General features: G+C 42.5%; 1 protein-coding gene across 6 annotated transcripts in view; it reads left to right on the forward strand.

Annotated features, from left to right (window-relative positions):
- The window catches only part of pcbp4 (poly(rC) binding protein 4), a 59,355-nt gene extending 40,729 nt beyond the window's left edge, over nt 1-18,626 (forward strand). For 2 of the 6 annotated variants that reach the window (XM_035520219.2, XM_035520218.2), the window contains 8 exons: nt 1,296-1,424; nt 4,730-4,804; nt 6,212-6,283; nt 8,219-8,260; nt 8,544-8,622; nt 10,362-10,417; nt 14,228-14,397; nt 16,283-18,626. In XM_035520219.2, the coding sequence (XP_035376112.1) occupies nt 1,296-1,424; nt 4,730-4,804; nt 6,212-6,283; nt 8,219-8,260; nt 8,544-8,622; nt 10,362-10,417; nt 14,228-14,397; nt 16,283-16,637 (978 nt within the window). In that variant the 3' untranslated portion in view covers nt 16,638-18,626. The other 4 variants (XM_035520220.2, XM_027001815.3, XM_081705087.1 and 1 more) reach the window with 4 other exon arrangements.
- Nucleotides 18,627-20,072: the final 1,446 nt, after the last annotated feature.

Here is a 20,072-nt window from a genome sequence, read left to right on the forward strand (position 1 = left end):
AACTTGTGCAAGGGGATGGAATGAAATCGCTGGCTCACACTAGCTAAATAGTGTGCACGTTTTTCATTTCAGAAACCTTGCTTCTTTATTGCCTAGGCCTGATAATACTAGGTACAGGTTACAAGCAAGGAGCCAACTGTGGGATGGTGTATTTCTCTGAATGAAATGGCCCCATGCTGTGACATCTCATACTTTGGTGGCTTGTGTGACTCCTGGGGACCCTCACGCACATTTATTATGTGAAGATGATCCCCATATGGTACCCTTGGCTAGGTCAAAAAGTCACTAATGTTCCAACATAAGGGCTCCCTCACTATACTGATTCTCCTACCTTCAAATAGTGCAACAGCTGTTGGATTAGGCTAAGGGAAAAAACTATAATGTGCAATTAGAGCTGAAACAATTTTTCGACGTTATCGACAACACCAACAATAAAAATGTTGACAGATATTTGCTTGGTTGACTTTCTATTTACCTTTTAAGTGGCATGAAACTAAGTGTGAATTTACGTCTTAACCTGAATGCTCAAAATAAAAACAAAAAAACAAGGTCTGGAGGCATTTATTAATTGAGGACAAATAAGTTTAATGTGATATACAAAAATAAGATGTGTACGATGTGAATGTTCCAGCAACTGAAAATAAAATATCCTGGTGTTGAGGACAAGGTTCAGCAGCATAGTTTGAAATGGAGCTGACTGGACAGAGTAAGATTATAGCTATTTTACTAACATTATCCTTTCCAAATTACTGAAGCACTAATGATGCTACTTATATAGTAAGCCAAATTGGTTTATGTTATGGATGTATTTAGCACAAGCTTTGAAAAACTTGATACATGTTCATTTATAGTTAGTAAAGCACAAAAATATTTTAAAAAGTAAAAAGATGCAGAAAGTGCAGTGTTGTTTTACGTTATTTTACAAAAAACAATAAACAAAATTTTAAAAATGCTGAATGAGTTCCTACAGCCTCTGATTTCCAAACAACATTTAAGCTGCTTTGTTGATTTAATATGAATATGAATAATCAAATTACTACTTTTTGCAGCTCTATGTGCATTGCATTGGTCCCTGTATCAGGAAATGAGACGCACTGAGGCAGTGACTCTGTAAAGTCAGCATCTCGATTCATGTACTAAAATGTAGCCAGATGCCTTCCCTAATGCATATTTTGTAATGCAATTAATAGTTTGCACTTGCGTCCCATTTTCATGCTACTCTGACCTACATTCTCTACAGTCCAGTAGTGCTTGCTTCATGCATGTGTGCTGATGGCTCATCCTCTCATTGGCAGACCACAGGGGCGCAAGTCCAGGTGGCCGGAGACCTTCTTCCCAACTCTACAGAAAGAGGGGTGACAATATCTGGTAGCCAAGAGGCCATTATCCAGTGTGTCAAACTCATCTGCACTGTCATTCTCGAGGTACTGCTGCTCATTCCTTTGTTTCACTTCATCCTCGAACTTGAAAATCTTATTGAATCAATAGCAATATCTACATAAAGGAGCACTCTGCAGAAAGCTTCCTTTCAGTTCTTGTTAACATAATGGAATCGGACCCAGCCATGCCTGAATCTGGGCCCATTTCTCTCTCATTATAAGTCAGCACATTGACTGTCCAGAAGCAATGAACTTTGTCCTCACCAATCGCACGTACTCAGTGTATAAAATACATTGGCAGAATATACCAGCAACACTTGTTGTGACTCAACAATAGCTCCAGACATTATATAATGAAAAAGATTCTGTCTATGGATTTAAAACCACCATTGTTGAATTTATTTGGTAATAATCCATAACTGTACTGTGGGGATGTAACAGAGTGCAAACAAGACTGCGGATGGTCATTAAACTAACATTGAAGTTTTTCTATTGCCACTGCTAACTAGTATGCACTTTTTTTTTTTTACTCAAGCCCTATTCAGAAGGTATTAAATTTGTATGTGGTCCTGCGGTAACTTCTTGTTTGCTTCTCAGGCTCTCCACTGTGATTTTTATTTCCATCCGGAACGGCCACATAGGTGTTTTTCTCCTTCCTCCACTGAGAAAATAGAAGGCGGAATTAGATTACCCTAACTCAGTGCTCCTCTGCTAATTTTTGGTCCCAGCCTGATATAAATCACCATGATTTTCCAGGACCATGTAGCCTCGTGATTGGAAAAAAACAATTTTTGACCATTGCTACTAGTCGTATTTAGTTTCCTAGTCCATGGATCCATCGGTGACCTTCCCCGATTTGTGAAACGAAAAAATGGATGCTTATGAAGAGTCGCTTAACGTTTACTTGGTCTGCATGGTACATGTTCCACTGCAAACTCTCTACATAAGAGAGCACTCACTGTCCAGATGGAAAAGAAGCTAAAATCAGTAAAAGCGAGATCCTGTAGGCTTATTAAAGGAGCTATTTTAATAGCAGCTCCAGGTATAAATCATTACTTACTAGTTGGATCACTTCCTTAAAGATCTAATGTTAAAGCCTGTTAAACTAATATAACTGTAAGTTATTGTTTGTATTCAAACTGCTAATGTAATACAATATACAAGCCATAAGGATAAAGGGAGAATATGTAGTAAATAATAAATTAAAGCACACTAGGCAAATATAATGATCCCTATTAGTACGCTGAGTTTTAATTTATACAGTTATTTGTGTCCAAACTGACTCCTATACTATACTTTGTGGTTATGAACTGTCATTTCAAATTGTTTCTGAAACCTTGGGTCACCCCAGAGCCACGTCTTCTCTACTCCAGCACCTTTTTGCCTGTTTGGATGCCATGTTGTGAATGGAGCACATATGATCGCACATGACACAAACATTTTTGTTTGTAGATACAACACACTATATTCTTGTATTCTTGTAGTAAAATGCCATCTGGATGCATGAGTTTCATCACTGAGGAGACGTGCAAAATGTTTTATTACAAATGTCCCGCTGATAAACTAATCCAGTCCGAATAGGACTTTATTCATGGCTAATCTCTGGGGTGTCACTGTTTTTGCAGCTTCTCATTGAAGCTTTAATATTACATTACAAGTATTACAACCACTAAAGCCTGACAAAGCTTTTAAAGTCTCATGTAAAATATAGGACAGTGTTTGCAGTTTCTTCTTCGAACAGTACTTAAAAGGCCTGTTTTAATTATCTCCTGCAGTGCATGCAGTAATTTCTGCTTCCTTTATGCACTTTCTGTGTACTTCCGAGCATCGTATCAGACAGGCACGGGAGGGCAGTGGGGGTTGGGGTGTATTCCATGAGGAAGTTTTACTTTTAGCGTGGGACCTGCTCCTGCTCCTTTCACTGGCTCATTGGGGTTGTTTTGGGTTTTTTCTAATGCCAAGCCTGCCTTCAAAGGCCTTGGAACCACGTCTCAGGACTGCTCCTCGCCGGCTGTTGTCACCTGCTAGAGGATGCAAATTATGCAAAGCTGCCCGATGAATGTTTAAAAAGACTCCCTGCGCTCAGCTGATCGGAGGGGAGAGAGCGTGCTTGGCAGGATCCGGATCCATTAGCATCGCTCCTCGTTACATCCATCAGTTCTCTGTGTGGGGTTTATGGGTAACCCTTCCTTTTAGAGGTGTTTATTTTGTAGTTATTTATTTTTCTGTTTAAGCCCATGGCATTATGGTGAAATTTAGTGGAACATGTTTGTATTCACTACCTTGCTAATCCAAATAATTATCCAATTACAAGGTATTTCACTGTGTCCTTTTCTGCTTAATCACAAGGACCTGTCAGACATTTTAATGTACTTCCTAGTACTTCTCATATTTTCCCCCAAAATAATTACCAGAGTTTGTACTACACTTGCTCCAGGTAAACGTATAACTTGCTCTGTGTTAGATACTAATACAGCCGGTAAGTAAATGTAGGTCTATAAGGAGTAAGTAGCGTATTTGTGTCACTTTTTCACATGAGCAAAGATGGTCAGGTCTGGGTTAAGCCTAATCAAGGCCCGTGCAGTACTTAGTGGAGAAAGAAGGGTGAGTCAGCTTCTCCCATCCATGTGCATTTAATTGTATGGATCAGGGCGTAAGGCCTGAACTGATCCCAGATTACTGCTAATTAGTCTAAGAACCTCTGGCCTGAAATATGGCTTGAGTAGGGAGTGACTGAATGGAGAGGATGGATTCTTGACGCGCTGTTAGATGTCATGATGATCTATCCAACTAGCTCATACTTAATTGAAAAAAAAGCAAATGCCAAAAAAGCATTACCATAACCGAGTATCATCACTCTCAACATTATACAGAATATAATCTAAGCAAATGGCTTCCGGTTTAAAGATAATGGGCTGCGCTTAAGTAATGTGCTGAGGAACTGATCGATAGGCACAGTGCATTTGTGCTGGGCTTGTCAGCATTTCTACTTGTTAAGGTAATTAAATCACGTCAGTCTCCGCAATCAGGCACTAAAACGAACATATGATTATTTTGAGACCTTCCACTGCTGGTATAATAAAAGATACCATTTCAGGTGTTTTTATGTTTTCTTTTTACTTTCGGCTGTTCCTTTAAATACTACATATATTGTGTGCTGTTTCTTTCCTAAATAAGGAACACTTATAAAATGTACTGTCTGCGTTCATTATGGATAAACATACTATGGCAAGTGAACCTTGAAATGACAACTTGTAAATAAAATGGTGGTCTCATAAACAAAACGCTTTTGAAAACAAGTTTGCAGAACGCCACCCGATTTGCTCTCCTTTTATCCCTGTGTTCCACAGTCACCTCCGAAAGGCGCCACAATTCCATACCGGCCAAGCCCCACGCCAGGGGCACTGCTGCTCTCTGGAAATCAGGTGTGAACTTCAAAACCCACAATCATCTACAGACACAGCACACTGTATTGCTTGGATGTGGCCTGTGTTTTCTCATATACTGCATCACATTAATACACTATTAATTAATAAGTAGGGTATTCATAAATATTAATAATTAGGGTATTAACCCTAATTATTTATTAATTAATAGCCTAACACCTAACACCATAACCACCAAAGCACCTCAGTTCAGCTCTGTTGAAAATGAAGTACAGTTTACCATATTTAGACACACTTATTGATTATAATATTTAACATTTGAAATGAAAAGTACTGAAATGTTAGTTTGTTAGTAATTCTGGTAAATGTTCAAACAAGTAGGGTATGGTCAAAGTAAAGTACTCCATAAAGTACTGCAGATCAAAAAAGTTGATGATAATAATACGGTTCTTTGTTTCTGCTTTAAAATGTTAATTTCTGACGGATGTTTTATAATTAAATGAAACTAAATTAGCTAAATCTGAATTCAGCCTTTTTGAGGTACACAAGAAAAAAGCACAAAACGTATGAAATTCAGTGACTACTCACATGCTATGTCTTCTCTACCTATTCTCCTCACTGAATTATCTAGCGATCACACCACTATAACTTTCCCTTAAAGTGTTAGACTAAAGTGGCTTTAATGTTTATTCTTCAAGGCATGCCAATTCATTCAGTAACGATAACATTAAGATCAGCTCATGAATATTCATTAACATTAAAGAGTTCGGAGAGGCTCACTTTCGAAAGTGAAAAAAATTAATTGGAGAGGCAGCTGGCAGCTGTGAAAATGCCTAACTCTGACATGTTGCCCTATTGTGGTAAGGCCAAGATTGATGTTTATTAAAAAAAAATTGATGTTCGGCCCCTTTCCCTTTCAGTCATGTTGGCCCGGCATATTTATTGAAGTGTTATTACTATTAATAATAATAATAATAATAATAATAGTAGTAGTAGTAGTGATTATAGTAATAATAAATATTACTATTATTATCACAGTGTCTACTCAAGGTTTGTTTTGCATAGTATGTATGATGCATGCATGACGTGTGAGTGATAGTGTGCATGTAATGTCTGTACCCTGTATACTACTGTGTTTTGTACTTTTGCACATCTGCATATATTTTACTACTTTTTTTTTATAATATGTACATAGAATATTCACATATATATCTTCCAACAGTACTGCTAGAATGTAAGGCGCAAGCCCTTAAGCTTTTCGCTCACCTTACTCTAGTTTAAGTGCAATGTGGCGATAAAATTGATTTGGCATACACACACACGCACTCACTCACACACACACACACACACACACACACACAAATCTAGATAGATAGATAGATGGCAATGATATGTAAATGAAAGCCTTGGTTTGTGTGTTGTTTCTGTTCCTATTGCCTTTTGAAGGTGTTCGAAGCGTCTGAGTTTGGCTCTCACCCTCTATTCTCTGTGGCTCAGGGAGCTCTGGATCTGCAACAAGTGAGTATCATATTACCACAGGACGCCATCGTCCTACTGCATCTTCCTTCTCTTCAGGCCAGGCCTGTAAAGATGCAGGCAGACTCTCTTCCTGTCACGCTCGCTCGCCGCATGTTGCAACCAGACTATCTCTCGAGCCAGGGAGAAAAGACCTCTCCTTTTTTGGTTTGTGCATGTCCCCAATCCTCAATCCCACCCTAGGCCTCTCTGTTTATTAGCATAACACGCGGTTTTCAATTAATTTAAAGTCCTTGGGAACCGCGTGTTTCGTAGCAGCTAATTCAGGTTGTTTTCCATGTCCTTTCTCTGTGGGGAAGATATGGAGCTATCTAGCATTCTTTTTGAGTTTGCTTAGAATTTGCTGCATTTTGGGCATGTGCTTAGATTTTTTGGGCGGGGGGGGGTGTCGTGAAGGATTAAAATGGGTCTTTTTTTTTTTCCTCTATACTGAAGTTTTTCAAGTTCTGATGGACCATTTCTTATACGTAATATATCTGAAAAGCAACAGGATGAGAACCTGGCTCATAAAAGACTGTTTTGATGAGGAGTTTCAAAGATGGAATGGAGGTCAAGTATGTAGGCCTGGTTACTGATAAAATCAACCATTTGCAGCAATTTAGCATGCAGGCAATATCTGGGCAGTGAAGGAGGGTGATACAGAATATTAAAGCCAAATATTCCTTTGCTTGTGTATGTGCATGTGTGTGTGTGTCTGTGTTTAGTCATGGTTCTCAACAACATTACCAATGCCCTTATCAGACTGGCTGAAACAGGGGAGGCATGTGACCTACACACACACGCACACTTTGGTGCGCGCAAACACACACACACACACACACACACACACACACACACACACACACACACACACATGCAGAGTGCCTACCCATGACTTAGGGCCTTGCCATGAGGCAGAGTGATACTTTGGCAGTCTTCAGAGTACATTCAGATAAGTGCTGCCTGGCAAGACCATGGAGACTCTCACTAATGAAGGCACTGCATTAGTGCACGTGTGTGTGTTTGTCTGTGTGTGTGTGGGGGGGGGTAACTGTGTTAAGTGCTTGTGTAAGGCGATTAATGCTTTTACCCATTATTTACGAGTGGGCTGTGCTTCAACAGGGAAAGAATAGAAAGGGACATGGAAAGATAAATAACACCAATCAATAAATGAAATAATTTCGATGGAGCATCCTCTCCTTTCCCCTCATATGCTCCCCAACTGCTTAGAGCAGCGAAGGTAATGATAAACACAGGAACAAGTATATATCAAAAGACAACCATTGCAAGAGAAAGCAAACAGAACTGAGCCCACACACCATACACACGGACACACTTCTCTCAGGCTCCCATGGGTGTCTGGGCCTATGCCCTGGTGGATTATGTACAGTTTCTATTGAAAAAAGTCCATTTCCCTCGAAAACATTCTCCTAAAACCCATGACCAGTTATTAAACAGAGTGATAGGAACAGCAAGTGGGTGTGTGTGTGTGTGTGTGTGTAGTATTTTTGTGTCACTAGTCCCACCTGCCTTTCGCCCTCTGTCTCTCGCTCTCTCTCCACCTCTCCTGCTCTTTTCCTTCCCCTCTCTCTCTCACTCTCGTCTGTCTTTCTGCAGTGTGTTTAAACTTTTAAACAGGCTTACACAAGAGTGCCTGTGGGAGTGGCACACAGTCCTCCCCTTTACATCCTGCGTCTGCCTACCGAGCTCCATATTCTCTTTGATGCCGAGGCCTGAACTCTGAAAGCTCTCCGGTTCGAAAGTGGGCCTCTGTAAACCAACCAAAGCGAGCGCCGTTGACGCGGGTTGAAAGCGTGGGCAGAGTGTGAACGGCACCAGCCTATTAGCCAGCCTCTCTAAGCCATTCCCGTGTGTAATGTAATGTACTCAGAAAGGTGAAACAAAAAACCCTGTGACTTCTCTTCTTCTGTCTTCTAGGCATACACTGTACAGAACCAATATGGCATTCCACATTCAGAGGTAAGGGTCATGAAGATTAATTGCTTGTCCTTGTTCCCCCTGACAACACCAGTCTACACTGAGATATGACTCAGTTATTCTGTGCTACATTATAAATGAGCATGTTTGCCCGTCTGACTCTTTTTTTATGCTGCTGTTTAGAAACAATATGTCATTAAGCCAAAGTTCTCATCCAGTCTGTAATAACTTGTCATTCATTCAAGTGTCCCTTCATGCTTTTCTGTGTGTGTGTGTGTGTGTGTGTGTGTGTGTGTGTGTGTGTATCTGTTTGTCTGTCCTTTAGCTGGCCAAGCTGCACCAGTTGTCTATGCAGCAGGGACTGGCACCGATAGCCCAGCCCACGACTACTCCCGTCCTACCTGGTAAGTTCCACCCACACGTTGGCTGTTGTTTCCCATGAGCGTCATGTAAAAGGGACAGACCAGTTGTAAGAAGGCTGGTTTGACTGGTTGGAGCCTCTCCCATATGCTGCCCCTTACAGACTTCATTTGCCAGTGGCCAATTACAGGCAAATGTAAACAGCAAGCTTCACAATCACAGTCCTGCCCCTGCAAACTTTGGCTCAGAACAGAACGTTGTGACTTACTAATGGGAAAATCGAACAGGACTTTGCTTGGACTCTGTGTCACCCAGGGCCAGGGATGGCAATATCTTCAGAAGACATGTTGCATCGAAGCACCTGGACGCATAAACGTAGATCAAATGGACCTCCCACCAGGGGCCGTGCCAGTCTGGCTGCCTGCCTTGAAGCATATGGCACGTGTCGATCAGACCAGGAGAAAAAAACAGGGCTGATCCTGGTGGGGAATTCACATCGAGCAGCCCATGCTTTTCCAGTCCATATCCAATTTCTCGTCAAGTATGGGATCTTCTCACAGCCACCAAGTTCACCCCACCAACCAAAGGCATTAACCATTCCCTTACCCCCCACCCCAGCCCACTGACAGGGACTATTATCCCTTCTCTCATATTGTTTCAAGAAACCACATCTGGGGATCCTGTATATATTTGCGCAGAAACGGGTTTTTCAAAGCAGCCTATTTTGTACTTAACTGACTGTTAAGCATTATGGTAAATAAGCGCTCAGCCTCTGAGACGAAAGGTGTTGCTCGCAGCAATTTCTGTGCATCAAAGAATGAACACAACAGCAGCTCCGTTCCTGCTGCGGAGGCCAGGAGAGCATATCCCTCTCATGATATGGCTGGAGAATTCAATTATGTTGGGGGTAAAAAGCTCATCAGTGTTTCAGTATATTAAAACAGGTTACTGATGAGCGGGTTTGGGGGGTGGGGGGGTCGGCGGTGATGATGGAAGTGGAGACGGGGAGAAGTTGGCTAAGCTTTCGTTGTGTGGCAGGTGATAACATGCAGGCGTCAGAGGCAGGTAGCAGTCGTAGGTCAGGACCGGGAATGAAAGCAGCAAGGTTGGACTGTGCTGCTGAAGGATACCAATGTGTACAGAAGTCGTTCGTGTAGTGTGCAGCTAACTTGGCGATGCTGAGCTGAAGACTGACCTAGCTCATGGGGAATGGTAGTCTTGTTACAAAGGCAAGGCTCTTGTGTAAGGTACACATGAGACCACGGCCAATCCCATGGACTTTCACACAGACCTTGCTGAAAAGTTACTTGGCAAACTAGCAACAGGGTTTCTCTTGGTCTTTCATTCTCAATGCTACACGAAATATTTCAAGCTGCTGTTGTCAGTAGCAATTCTAGGCATTGTCAGCAGTCCTTCAAGAATTTTGTCTATATTTACACAAACATAAAAAATATCATTCCCCTATAAATTCCTTTGGGGATGATTGCTAGAAGAAAATGCAATAAAAAATAAATGCAAAAAATTAAAATCTCCTAAACCTCTTCAAACAGTCTTCCACAAGCAGCCAACAGACTTTCAAACTCTCCAGGTAGAAACCGGAAGGACTGGCAGCCGTTGAGATGTCAAAGGCCCAACATGTTGAGCTCCACTTTCAGTTACAGGAGTGAACAATTATTCGGAGGGGTGACACCCACTTAGAGAGGCACACAATGCAGCTGTGATAATCAGCTTTTGCTGAAGTGCTCCTGGGCTTCATTAACTTGATGACTCTCCTCTTTCTTAGCAGGCATGGAGTCCAATTCCCAGACGGCTTCGCAGGAGCTTCTCATTCCAAACGACGTAAGTGCTGCTCCCTCACTTCCTCTTCAGCGGCCTGTTTACACCATAGCCATTTCAAAATTGGTACTTTAGTGGCGTCATTTACAGTTCTGGTTAAGTCACACTTAGCTGGTAAGGTCTTTAATTTTTATAAGGTGTTCTGCAGATTGAACAGGCAGTTTCGTGGTTGTAAAGCGAGACTTTGATTTACTTTTAATACTGAGTGTAAATTGAAGAAACAGTTGGTAAGAATGTTGTCCATCATAGAATATCTGTTCATAAGCAGCTTGCATGAAGAAAGTTTGTGTTGTAATCCAGTTTCATGGGATTGGTGGAAAATATCTGCCTTGCTTTATGAATATTAGAATCTCATAGGTGAGAATTATGAGAAGGATGTCACCCAAACATAAGAAATGTGAGCTCCAGTATGCACAGTGAAAAATGAAATGGTGTGTGTGTGTGTGTGTGTGTGTGTGTGTGTGTGTGTGTGTGTGTGTGTGTGTGTGTGTGTGTGTGTGTGTGTGCATGTGAGGAGTTGAGGTTAATATATTAACACTGGTGGTAGAGTGATAATACACTTACGGGCTATATGTTAAAGAGGATTTGTGACTCTTTGTAATATTACTGAGAACTCATAAAAGCACAGCCCTGCACAGTCTGTGCAACGGCGTTCTTCCGTGGGCTCTTCATATCTCGTCGTGTAACCTAGATCCATCAAAGATACGGCACAAACAGCCCCACGTCAGACAGTCCGTCCAGCCCCATCAGTCCGCCTGGCTCCCTTGCAGCAGTGACAGGAGCTTCCCTCCAATCCTGTCATGCCGGCTGACGTATTTTGGGCTCCTCTGCTGTCAAAACAGAGCGGTAAATAAAGATGCCGTCCGGAGCCTTTCATCGGAGCCCACAGCTTCTCACAGTACAGTGCCCTGGAGGGAAGCTGGACGTGCCTGTCATGCCTGCCCACCAAAGCACCCCCACTCTCGCTCCACGCCCCAGTGCCCTTGTGCCTCACCAAGATCGCTGGATTAATCTGCTGGCTCCAGGCCCAGTTGAGGGCTCCGGCCACGCTCGTTGGAGCCATGAGCCGCGATGGCGGAATGCGAGCTTTGTTATTTTAAGGGCCTGGTGTTTGGAAGGCGAGGAGAATCCTTCACTGGTATTGGGTTTTTATTGCTTGTGATTCATAGCAGGCAGGTTTGTTTGAATTGTTATTTGGGACAAGTGAACAAGTGCATCTCTCGTTTGGGCCAACATTTCAGGGTTCACAGGAAACATATTAAGCCTTACACCCTTCTTTGCTTCAGACTAGGCAACTGCGTCAAATTATTCTAACATCACAGAAATAAAAATTAATTTAAAGTGGCACTTGCATAATATATATAAATGCATAACATACCATTTTAAGCAATCATAATTTCCATTGTAATAATGAGCTAATAGAGAAGAAATCCTATGTTAAATGATTTGAGTAGGGAAATGCTTTAGATGCTATATATATTACAATGGTCTGGATATAACCATATGACTATATGTAAATGTATTGTAAGGACTTTAAAAGCCAATACAAATCTTGACTATGTATGAACTGGAAACATCTGTAGTCTGATTTATAGCAGTATTCTTAATATACATGAGTTATAGATTAGATCCTACCAACAAATCATAAATACAATAATGTCTCAATGGTCATGTTATATTAAATCTATCTAATGCATCTGTTATGATCTATTACTAAATATATAAACCGTTGCCAATATATATGACAGGCATTCACCAAAGTATATGCAACGGGCCAAATTTGAATTCGTCTCCATTCACATGCGCACAAAAAGGCTATAAACAGGGAGATAACATGGCATTTATTACTGGAATGCATTTGCAGCGTAACGATTCTGCAACAAGACAACATCAAACAAACATCAAAAGGCTGGCAGACCAAGTTGTTTATCACTCGCAATCAAGCCTCCTTCTCCTGAGGAGGTGCTTCACCACAAAGGCCTAACCCGTGAAGTCTTCAGGAGCGTGGCAGGACAGGAATCAGACCCCGGTGCTGGAGACCACCTTGGCAGAGACAAGTTTTTTTGGCCTGTAAGTTGGAGGGGCTTCCCAGTGAGTCAGCTCACAGCAGGGGGGTAAAAGTGGGGAGAGTGGCCCTGTCTCCTCTGAGCCATGTCCTCCGCTGTCTCCCCCGGATTTTTTTAAAATTACAGAGTGCAACAGGGATTCGACTGAAAATAGACCTGCTGTTACCTCGGAAGGGAGGGGATTTACCCCAATGATGGTTTTCTGTTCCTGTGCGGACCAGATCTTTGAACTGGATAATGTCTGACGTCAGAAGCTTTATTTCATATTTTTGCTATGAATAAATAGGAAATAGGGGTTTGTGTGACCTCTTGCCTTGCTCTCCTGTGAGGGCTGAATAATTTACAGTTTCATAAAACACGGGATATGGATGGCTGGTGCAGGGGGCCGGACTGGGGTGCCAGCGTGACCTGCCCATCGTCCGCCAAACACTTGGACACCTACATAATCAGCTGAGCCATTAATAGCCTCAGGCACCAGGGAGAGCAGCAGGACAAATCAGGAACTGCAGCGCCATATGACTTGTGAGGAAAGGAATGCTCTGTGGGTGAAACACGCACACACAGACACACAAACACAATGTGAGGGAGTAGTGTTAGGACGAAGAGGATGAGCAGAAAGGGGGAACTGTCAGGCAAATGCCGAACTGCCAACGCATCTGCGCTGGTGTCGCATCGTCATCGTCCAGGCCTGACACAAAGCCACCGGGGTCAAGAGCTTGGCCTCCGACCTTCCCCTCCGGCGTGCTGTCGGAGAATCGGCAGGCCGTGTCTGAGTTTGGAAGCTGCCCATTCAGCTAGAGCACCGCGTTAGAGCCGAGTGCGAAAGTCAGGCTTTGCCACCTGTTGTGGGCTCACAGTGACGACCTCAACCAGCAGAGTAAGCATGGCCATTAACAAACGCACATTGCGGAGGCACGGCGCCCCGCCATCATTGCCTTGCCGTTTCGGGTGGTGCTAATGAACGGTTTCGGTGGCGGCACACGGACTCAGTGGCTTGAACAAAGCACAGCAGATGTTTCTGTAGCAGTGTGCTAAAGAGAGAAATTGCATAACTACAGAGAGTGTGCTCTGAACAAGTGCTTAGATGCGCCTGATACAGACATGGATTTCTGTGATCTTGTTCCCTGACTTGAGTTTGAAAATCAGTAGTCACTTGGCAGCACAACTGGTCACTGCCGATTTTGATAGGACCGCAGATGACCAATGACTAGAGAGATTATGGACTAGATTCACAAGTAATCTGCTTCACTCAGCCAGACAGTGTGGACTAAATGATGTGTTGACGGTTTCCCCTTTACAAGACTGCAAAAGAAAATGAAGGGTCCTAGAGGTCATGCAACAGCATAGTCCCACTTTATGTCTCTATCTTAATACACTGTACCATAACTTTTAAGGTGACAATAAAAAAAACCTAATATGGAATATTACACAAAAGAAATTCCTTATACTTTAGAGTTTATGTGAGTTTCCCAACCCAGTCCTTGGGGGCATCTGAACAGTCTGTATATTTTCTCTAGCCCAGCTCCCAACACCCTGCAAACGAGAAATATAAGCCCCGAATACTTAGCACATTAAAAAATGCGATGTTTCTGTGGGTTTCTGAGACTGGGTTGGGATACAGTCATATATGAAAGGTAGTGTTACTTGAATTCAGATTCCCAATTCAGTGTAAGTGTGTCATGGTTTCGTTACCACCTCGGTTAACCCAATATCACTGAACCTCTTTTGCCCTCGTCTGCCTTCACAGCTGATTGGTTCCATAATCGGCAGACAAGGTACAAAAATCAACGAGATCCGCCAGGTATCCGGGGCTCAGATCAAGATCGGCAGTCAGCTGGACAGCACCAGTGACCGACATGTCACCATTACAGGCACTCCGATCAGCATCAACCTGGCCCAGTACCTCATCACATCCTGGTAAGTACCACAACCCTGTTGTCTGTGCTGGAAGTAAATGGAGGTTAGCTGCTCCTCATATGCTCATCAAGAATCAGTCTCTCACCTTACCCAATAATACCTTGGCTAAGGATCGGAGTATAAATCACATCTCTGCCAGGACATCGACTGTCTGGCTGTCTGGGGCCTTTGCTAATGTATTGCTCTTGTGTCAAAGAAGGACAGTGTTGTAATCACTCTCCTGCTCGAACCAGAATCACCAGGTGACTACAAAATGGGGGGAAAGGGGCTAAAATAAGTCAAAACGTGGAATTAATTGTCTGTGTTTCAAGATAGTGGATTGTTAAAGCTAAAGGCAGAGTGTTCAGTCTGCCTCATAGACAGACTGTAATTCTCTCCCATGAGAGCTCAGCAGCTGTAATTTGATCAAACGTTGAGTCAGACAAGAAAGGCACATGTTCCAGAGAGCTTCTAAGTGTTTCTCGGTGTAATGTTCTCCTGGCAATGACAGAGGAAATTTAATGTGATGATCAAACAAAACTGATAGTTCACTCAGTGCCCAGGCCTATGAAAATGAATCAGCGTGCTTCTCAATGGCACTTATAGTAATGACTGCTACTAATAGTGAAAATGAGACACAAATATAAAATGAGACATTGTATTTGATCAAATAATAATACTAATAATAATTATTAGTATTTACAATAGAATTGTTTTTTCAAACCAATTAAATGAGAAATTGTATGCTATCATAGTTGTTTTGTTATGTAGAATGAATTAATTTATTTATTTATTTACATATTTGCACATATGGCTGGAGACACTAAGATTTCTGATTTCTGAAGACAGTCAGATATCACAGTCAGATTTATTGGCCTGTGTTGTGAATCAGCAGGTTCCGAGTGTGGATCATGAATAAAAAATGGGTGCTTGTCCCAGGTGTGTTCAACAAGCAGATGGGTGCAGACTGCCAGAGGGCCTTCCTAATGAGATCCCTGTTTGTTTTGTCCAAAATCTGCTATAATCTCTGCAAGGCCACAAATAGAAAAACGGTCATTTTTAAACAATTTTGCGAACAAGTTTAGTTTTACTTGCATCTGATATGAGTTTAAGTTCTTTAAATGGTTTGTCACGAGTTGAAATGCTGTTAATTTGGTTTGGAAGAGAGCCAGTGAGTGGAAGGTAGTTTTCGGCCAGAGAATCTATGGAATTCCACTTTGACAGTCTTCAGATAACAAGATGATTCAATCAAGCTCTTTCATCTTGACGTGTTCACTCGTGTTTTGGAGCTTCCGTCCATGAGTGTCACCCGCCATTAGTGTTCCTGTCAAAGAACACATCCTTCAACACATGCAGCATTGCAAAGCATTGCATCAGAAAGTTCTGCATATTGAACACACCCCATTCTTTTATAATGTTCATTTGACCTCAGTGTGACAGAAGGTCAGCACAGGCTCTTGAAACAAACACGCACACACACACACTCTGTGCTAGCACGCATGAGCTCCTGCATTTGCAATCAAAACCATATTGCCAAACGCATTTGCTCTTTTTACCATCGACTACAGATTAAAGAAATCCTAATGAATTTAAAATCATTTTGTTTCCTTTCCCTAAGCCCCTACCCAAGCCATCACCCCAAATTAAACAGCACCTCCCCCATGAGTGCCAAGGTCCCCCCTCAAATAATCTGTTGCAACCTCCAGCAAAACACACCTCTCTTATGATTTTTCCTTTTTGTTTCCTTTTTTTGTCTTCTTTTCCTTCTCTTTCTCAATTTTTTTCTTTAACATGTCTTTTATTTAACCTTCTAACCCTTCTCCATCCGGGTCCCTTTCCTTCTCTCCTCTCCCTCCGCCCTCAACACCCCTTTCCTCTTCCTGCCCCCCCCCCCCCCCCCGTACAGTTTAGAGACAGCCAAATCCACCGCCCAGTCCTCCTCCATGTCGACCCCTGTAGACCTCAACATGAGCTTCACCCAGCCCGCCTCCCCTGCCTCGTCCTCCGCCGCAGCCCTGGCAGCGATGGGTGGTCTGCCCCACGCTCCCATCCTGGGCGCTCCCTATGCCCTCCCCCTCTCCAGCCTCCTGGGAATGAAGTCCGTCCCCTTCCTGGCTCTCTCCGCCCCCGCGGCCGTGGCCACGGCCGCCGCGGCTGCCGCTGCTGCACCTGCCCACGGCGCCCTGGCCTCCTACACGGCCAAGATCTCCTCAGCCAACGGCATCAAGAAACCCGAGCGGCAGAAGTTTGCGCCCTACTGACGGCAGCCCGCGTGCAACCATGGGTAGCCCCCCGTCCCTGCTCCTGAGACCACAACCCGGTGAGGAAATGCTTCAGTGGTCCTCCCCTCCTGCCTGTTGTAGCCGTGTAGTCGAAAGAGACTTTACTGGAAGTTTTTTGTTGTTGTTGTTGTTGTTGTTGTTGTTGTTGTTGTTTTGGGTTGTTTTTTGTTTTGGTTACTGAAAACTACTACTAAGACACTATAGAAGGACAATAGCATATTTAGAAAGTTTTGTTTATGTTTTTTGGTTTCAGTAGCCTCTAAAGCCATAGCCTACTCCTAACTCAGTCCTGTCCCATGCCCCCGTCCTTATACTCATCTACTGTCTGCTCTTATTTATTAATAATTACAAAATATTCCCACAAAGAGTTTATAAAGTATGACACTGGTGACTGATGCTAAACACTCTGTCTCAGCTTTTATACAATGATGTCTGTGGATGCTTATGTATACAACTTTCTCATTTTTTTAAGAATCTTTAAACAATGTATAAAAAAAAACCAGAAAAAATGTTTTTAAGAAGACTACAGATTTAAACCTCGCTCTTGTGTTATGTTTTTATGTGTTTTTGTCACATTTGTTTGAACATGGGTTATTTATTTTATTTATTGCAAGTATTTTCTTTTACAATGTTGGCTTTGCGTGTCATCACACAACAGTTTCGGCCCTTTTATGGTACAAGGCACACCAATAATTTTCTCCTTCCTCTAAACTTCACAGATTTCAAGATTCCTTATTGTTGAATGGAAAGTGTATATTGCTATTATGTGATATTATAAACTAATTAAACACTGAAATTCGTAAAGATAGGACCTTTTATTTCGATTTGGAAACGCTGAACTTAGCTAAACTAGCCTAAACAAAAAGAACTGCGGTGGTCAAAACTGTGCTCACCTCTCCTGATAGCATTCAGAGTCTTCTATGCATGGTGATTTACCTGTTCAGAAATTAAAAATGCATGTTAATTTGGCCCACACATTCACACAGAAGCTAAAACAAATAGTAGCCAAGGTCTCTTTGTTGGCAGCGGAATCAACACCAGGCAAACTAACAGACAAGCAATACTGGACTGAAAGTGTTGATTAAACTCTCACAAATACATACAAACACAGACACACACACTAGACCTAGCCATAAATGTGCATCAACTGTAGCTGTTGTAATTATGACTGTTTTCATCCACAAGAGTATATTATGTAGACTTATTTTAGTTCTGTTATATATATATATATATATATATATTATTTTTCTTTTTATGAAATATATGAATATAACTCACTTATTTTTGTAAAGCCAGATATTATGAATTGAATTTGTCCACGGTTACTTACAAATTCATACATTTAGATGTGGTTAACCTTTGACCTTGTGTTTGTGTTTATGGATGTATTTTTTCCCTCTCCTGTCTTTTCCTTTCTTCTAACGTCTCACATACTCATTTGCATGAATTCAACTTGGCGTCTATGCAAAACATCTCTTGATGGTTCAGCGATGTATCCTGGGTATCGGCCTTAAACACACCACTGCTGGGTATGGACTGTGGAGAACAATGAGGCAAAATTCAGGCAAAGGCCACGATAGCATCGGCTTGATGAACCATGTGATATAAACACGCACACGCACAGACAAGCACGAACCCGCTCGAGTGCGCGCACACATGCGCGCAACCTGTATATTCGTTGCATTCTATCAATTCGCTCATTCCAAACAAAACCACCATTTACCCTGTATAAAATGACACAGCGTTGCTATACAACATGCCACACTGCACTTGAACATGAGAATTCCACTATGGCCAAATGAGAAACAGGGGTGAAATGTTCAAGTGATTCACTACTTTCTTCAAACGTCTGTTTTGATTTGCACCCGGGTTTCGCCCTGTGTCGGCCTGGCACTTGTGTGACTCTTGATTTCACTGCATTCATCAATGCCATATGAAAAAAAATAAAACAATACTGTATTAACTTGATTCTAGGCTCCTGACTGTAATTTGTTTGCACACTGGTGTTGACATCACTCCTAACACAAGTCTCTCTCTCTCTCTCTAACCAGGCACCACAAGTAACAAGTTTTATGTTGTTTGGACATGCAATACTTTTTTTTTTTTTTTTTACTGTATTAAACATATATTCAAAATGTTGTTGGGGTGGGGGTAGGGGGTGGTATAGTATTAATATTGATTACTTTACTCAACATTGATCAAATGCCAAGTCTGAATCTAAACTACCAGATATATTTTAGCATGATCTTAATGTCAAATTAAAAGCTAATGTGTACCATTCGTTTAAACATTGAACAAACATACAAACACAAGCATGCGTCATAATAGTTTTTTATTTCTCATGTCTCAGCACAATCACGTTTAAAAACATTGGCACAAGACATAGAAAGTGCAACTCAAACGTCCACGTTACCCTACACTCTGACTCGGCTTAGAGGGCTCAGTAGTTCCTGTGTTTTCATTTAGTGGGATTAGCCCAGGAAAATAGAACACCTTTCTAGGAATAGCCGCAACCGACCAATCAGGTCCCCCTTTGATCCCTCCGCCCTAAAAGAAAATAACTCAAAAGGAAACCGCTGCTTCCCCGAGGGTACAGGCTTATTATAATGAGTACTGAGTTCTGAGTGACTCCCACATCTGAGCTCTAATTCATTCCAGAAAATTGCATACGGTATTGACAAATGCACAACAAAATTACTTTCCGTCTAGCAAAAAAAATGTTAGCTTAGCACACTGCCTCGGTAGATCAAACCACAAGGAGACAAAAAAACATATGCAGTTTATATTATTTCGTTTCGTGTCAAATTCATACTGAACAACCAATCGGAAAACTGCCACAGGGCCGACCGTCGACGCCGATTCAACATGCAGAGTTGACCAACTAAAGCCAACGGTTCGGAACACGGCAGTGGATGCAGGCGACGTTTGGTCACGGACGCCATCCAACGGCCTGACGCCGTCCGACCACCGATAGACGGGTCTGTGCGTCTCTAGCCTAACGACAGTGCAGCCTGGCGCAGTGCCACCGCCGTGCGAGAGAAACAGACTACAACCTCGAGATGAAAGTCTGCTATGAATACAGTTACGCTTAAACAGCTGCACAACACAAACAAATTCTTCCAGGCCACAATAAATGGTTATGCAGGGTATATACGTGTGCATGCGAGCGTTTGAGTGCGCGCCTGGGGGTTCGGTGTTGGGGCACTGCAGTGTAATGATAACCCTACAGTAAGCCCCGAGTCGCACCGACAACACCGTCGTTGCCCACACAATCAAGCAACGCATCCTGCTGGAGGAGGCTGTTTCCTATCCCTTCGCCTAGGCCGATCGTTTCCAACAGCCTTCAAATTAGCCAACATCCCCAGACAAAGGCACCAGAAGCCACGGGCAATTACGCCGGGTGATAACCTCTTC

This window comes from Electrophorus electricus, chromosome 22 (assembly GCF_041902795.1).
Source record: "Electrophorus electricus isolate QZ-2024a chromosome 22, ASM4190279v1, whole genome shotgun sequence".
Taxonomy (NCBI): domain Eukaryota; kingdom Metazoa; phylum Chordata; class Actinopteri; order Gymnotiformes; family Gymnotidae; genus Electrophorus; species Electrophorus electricus.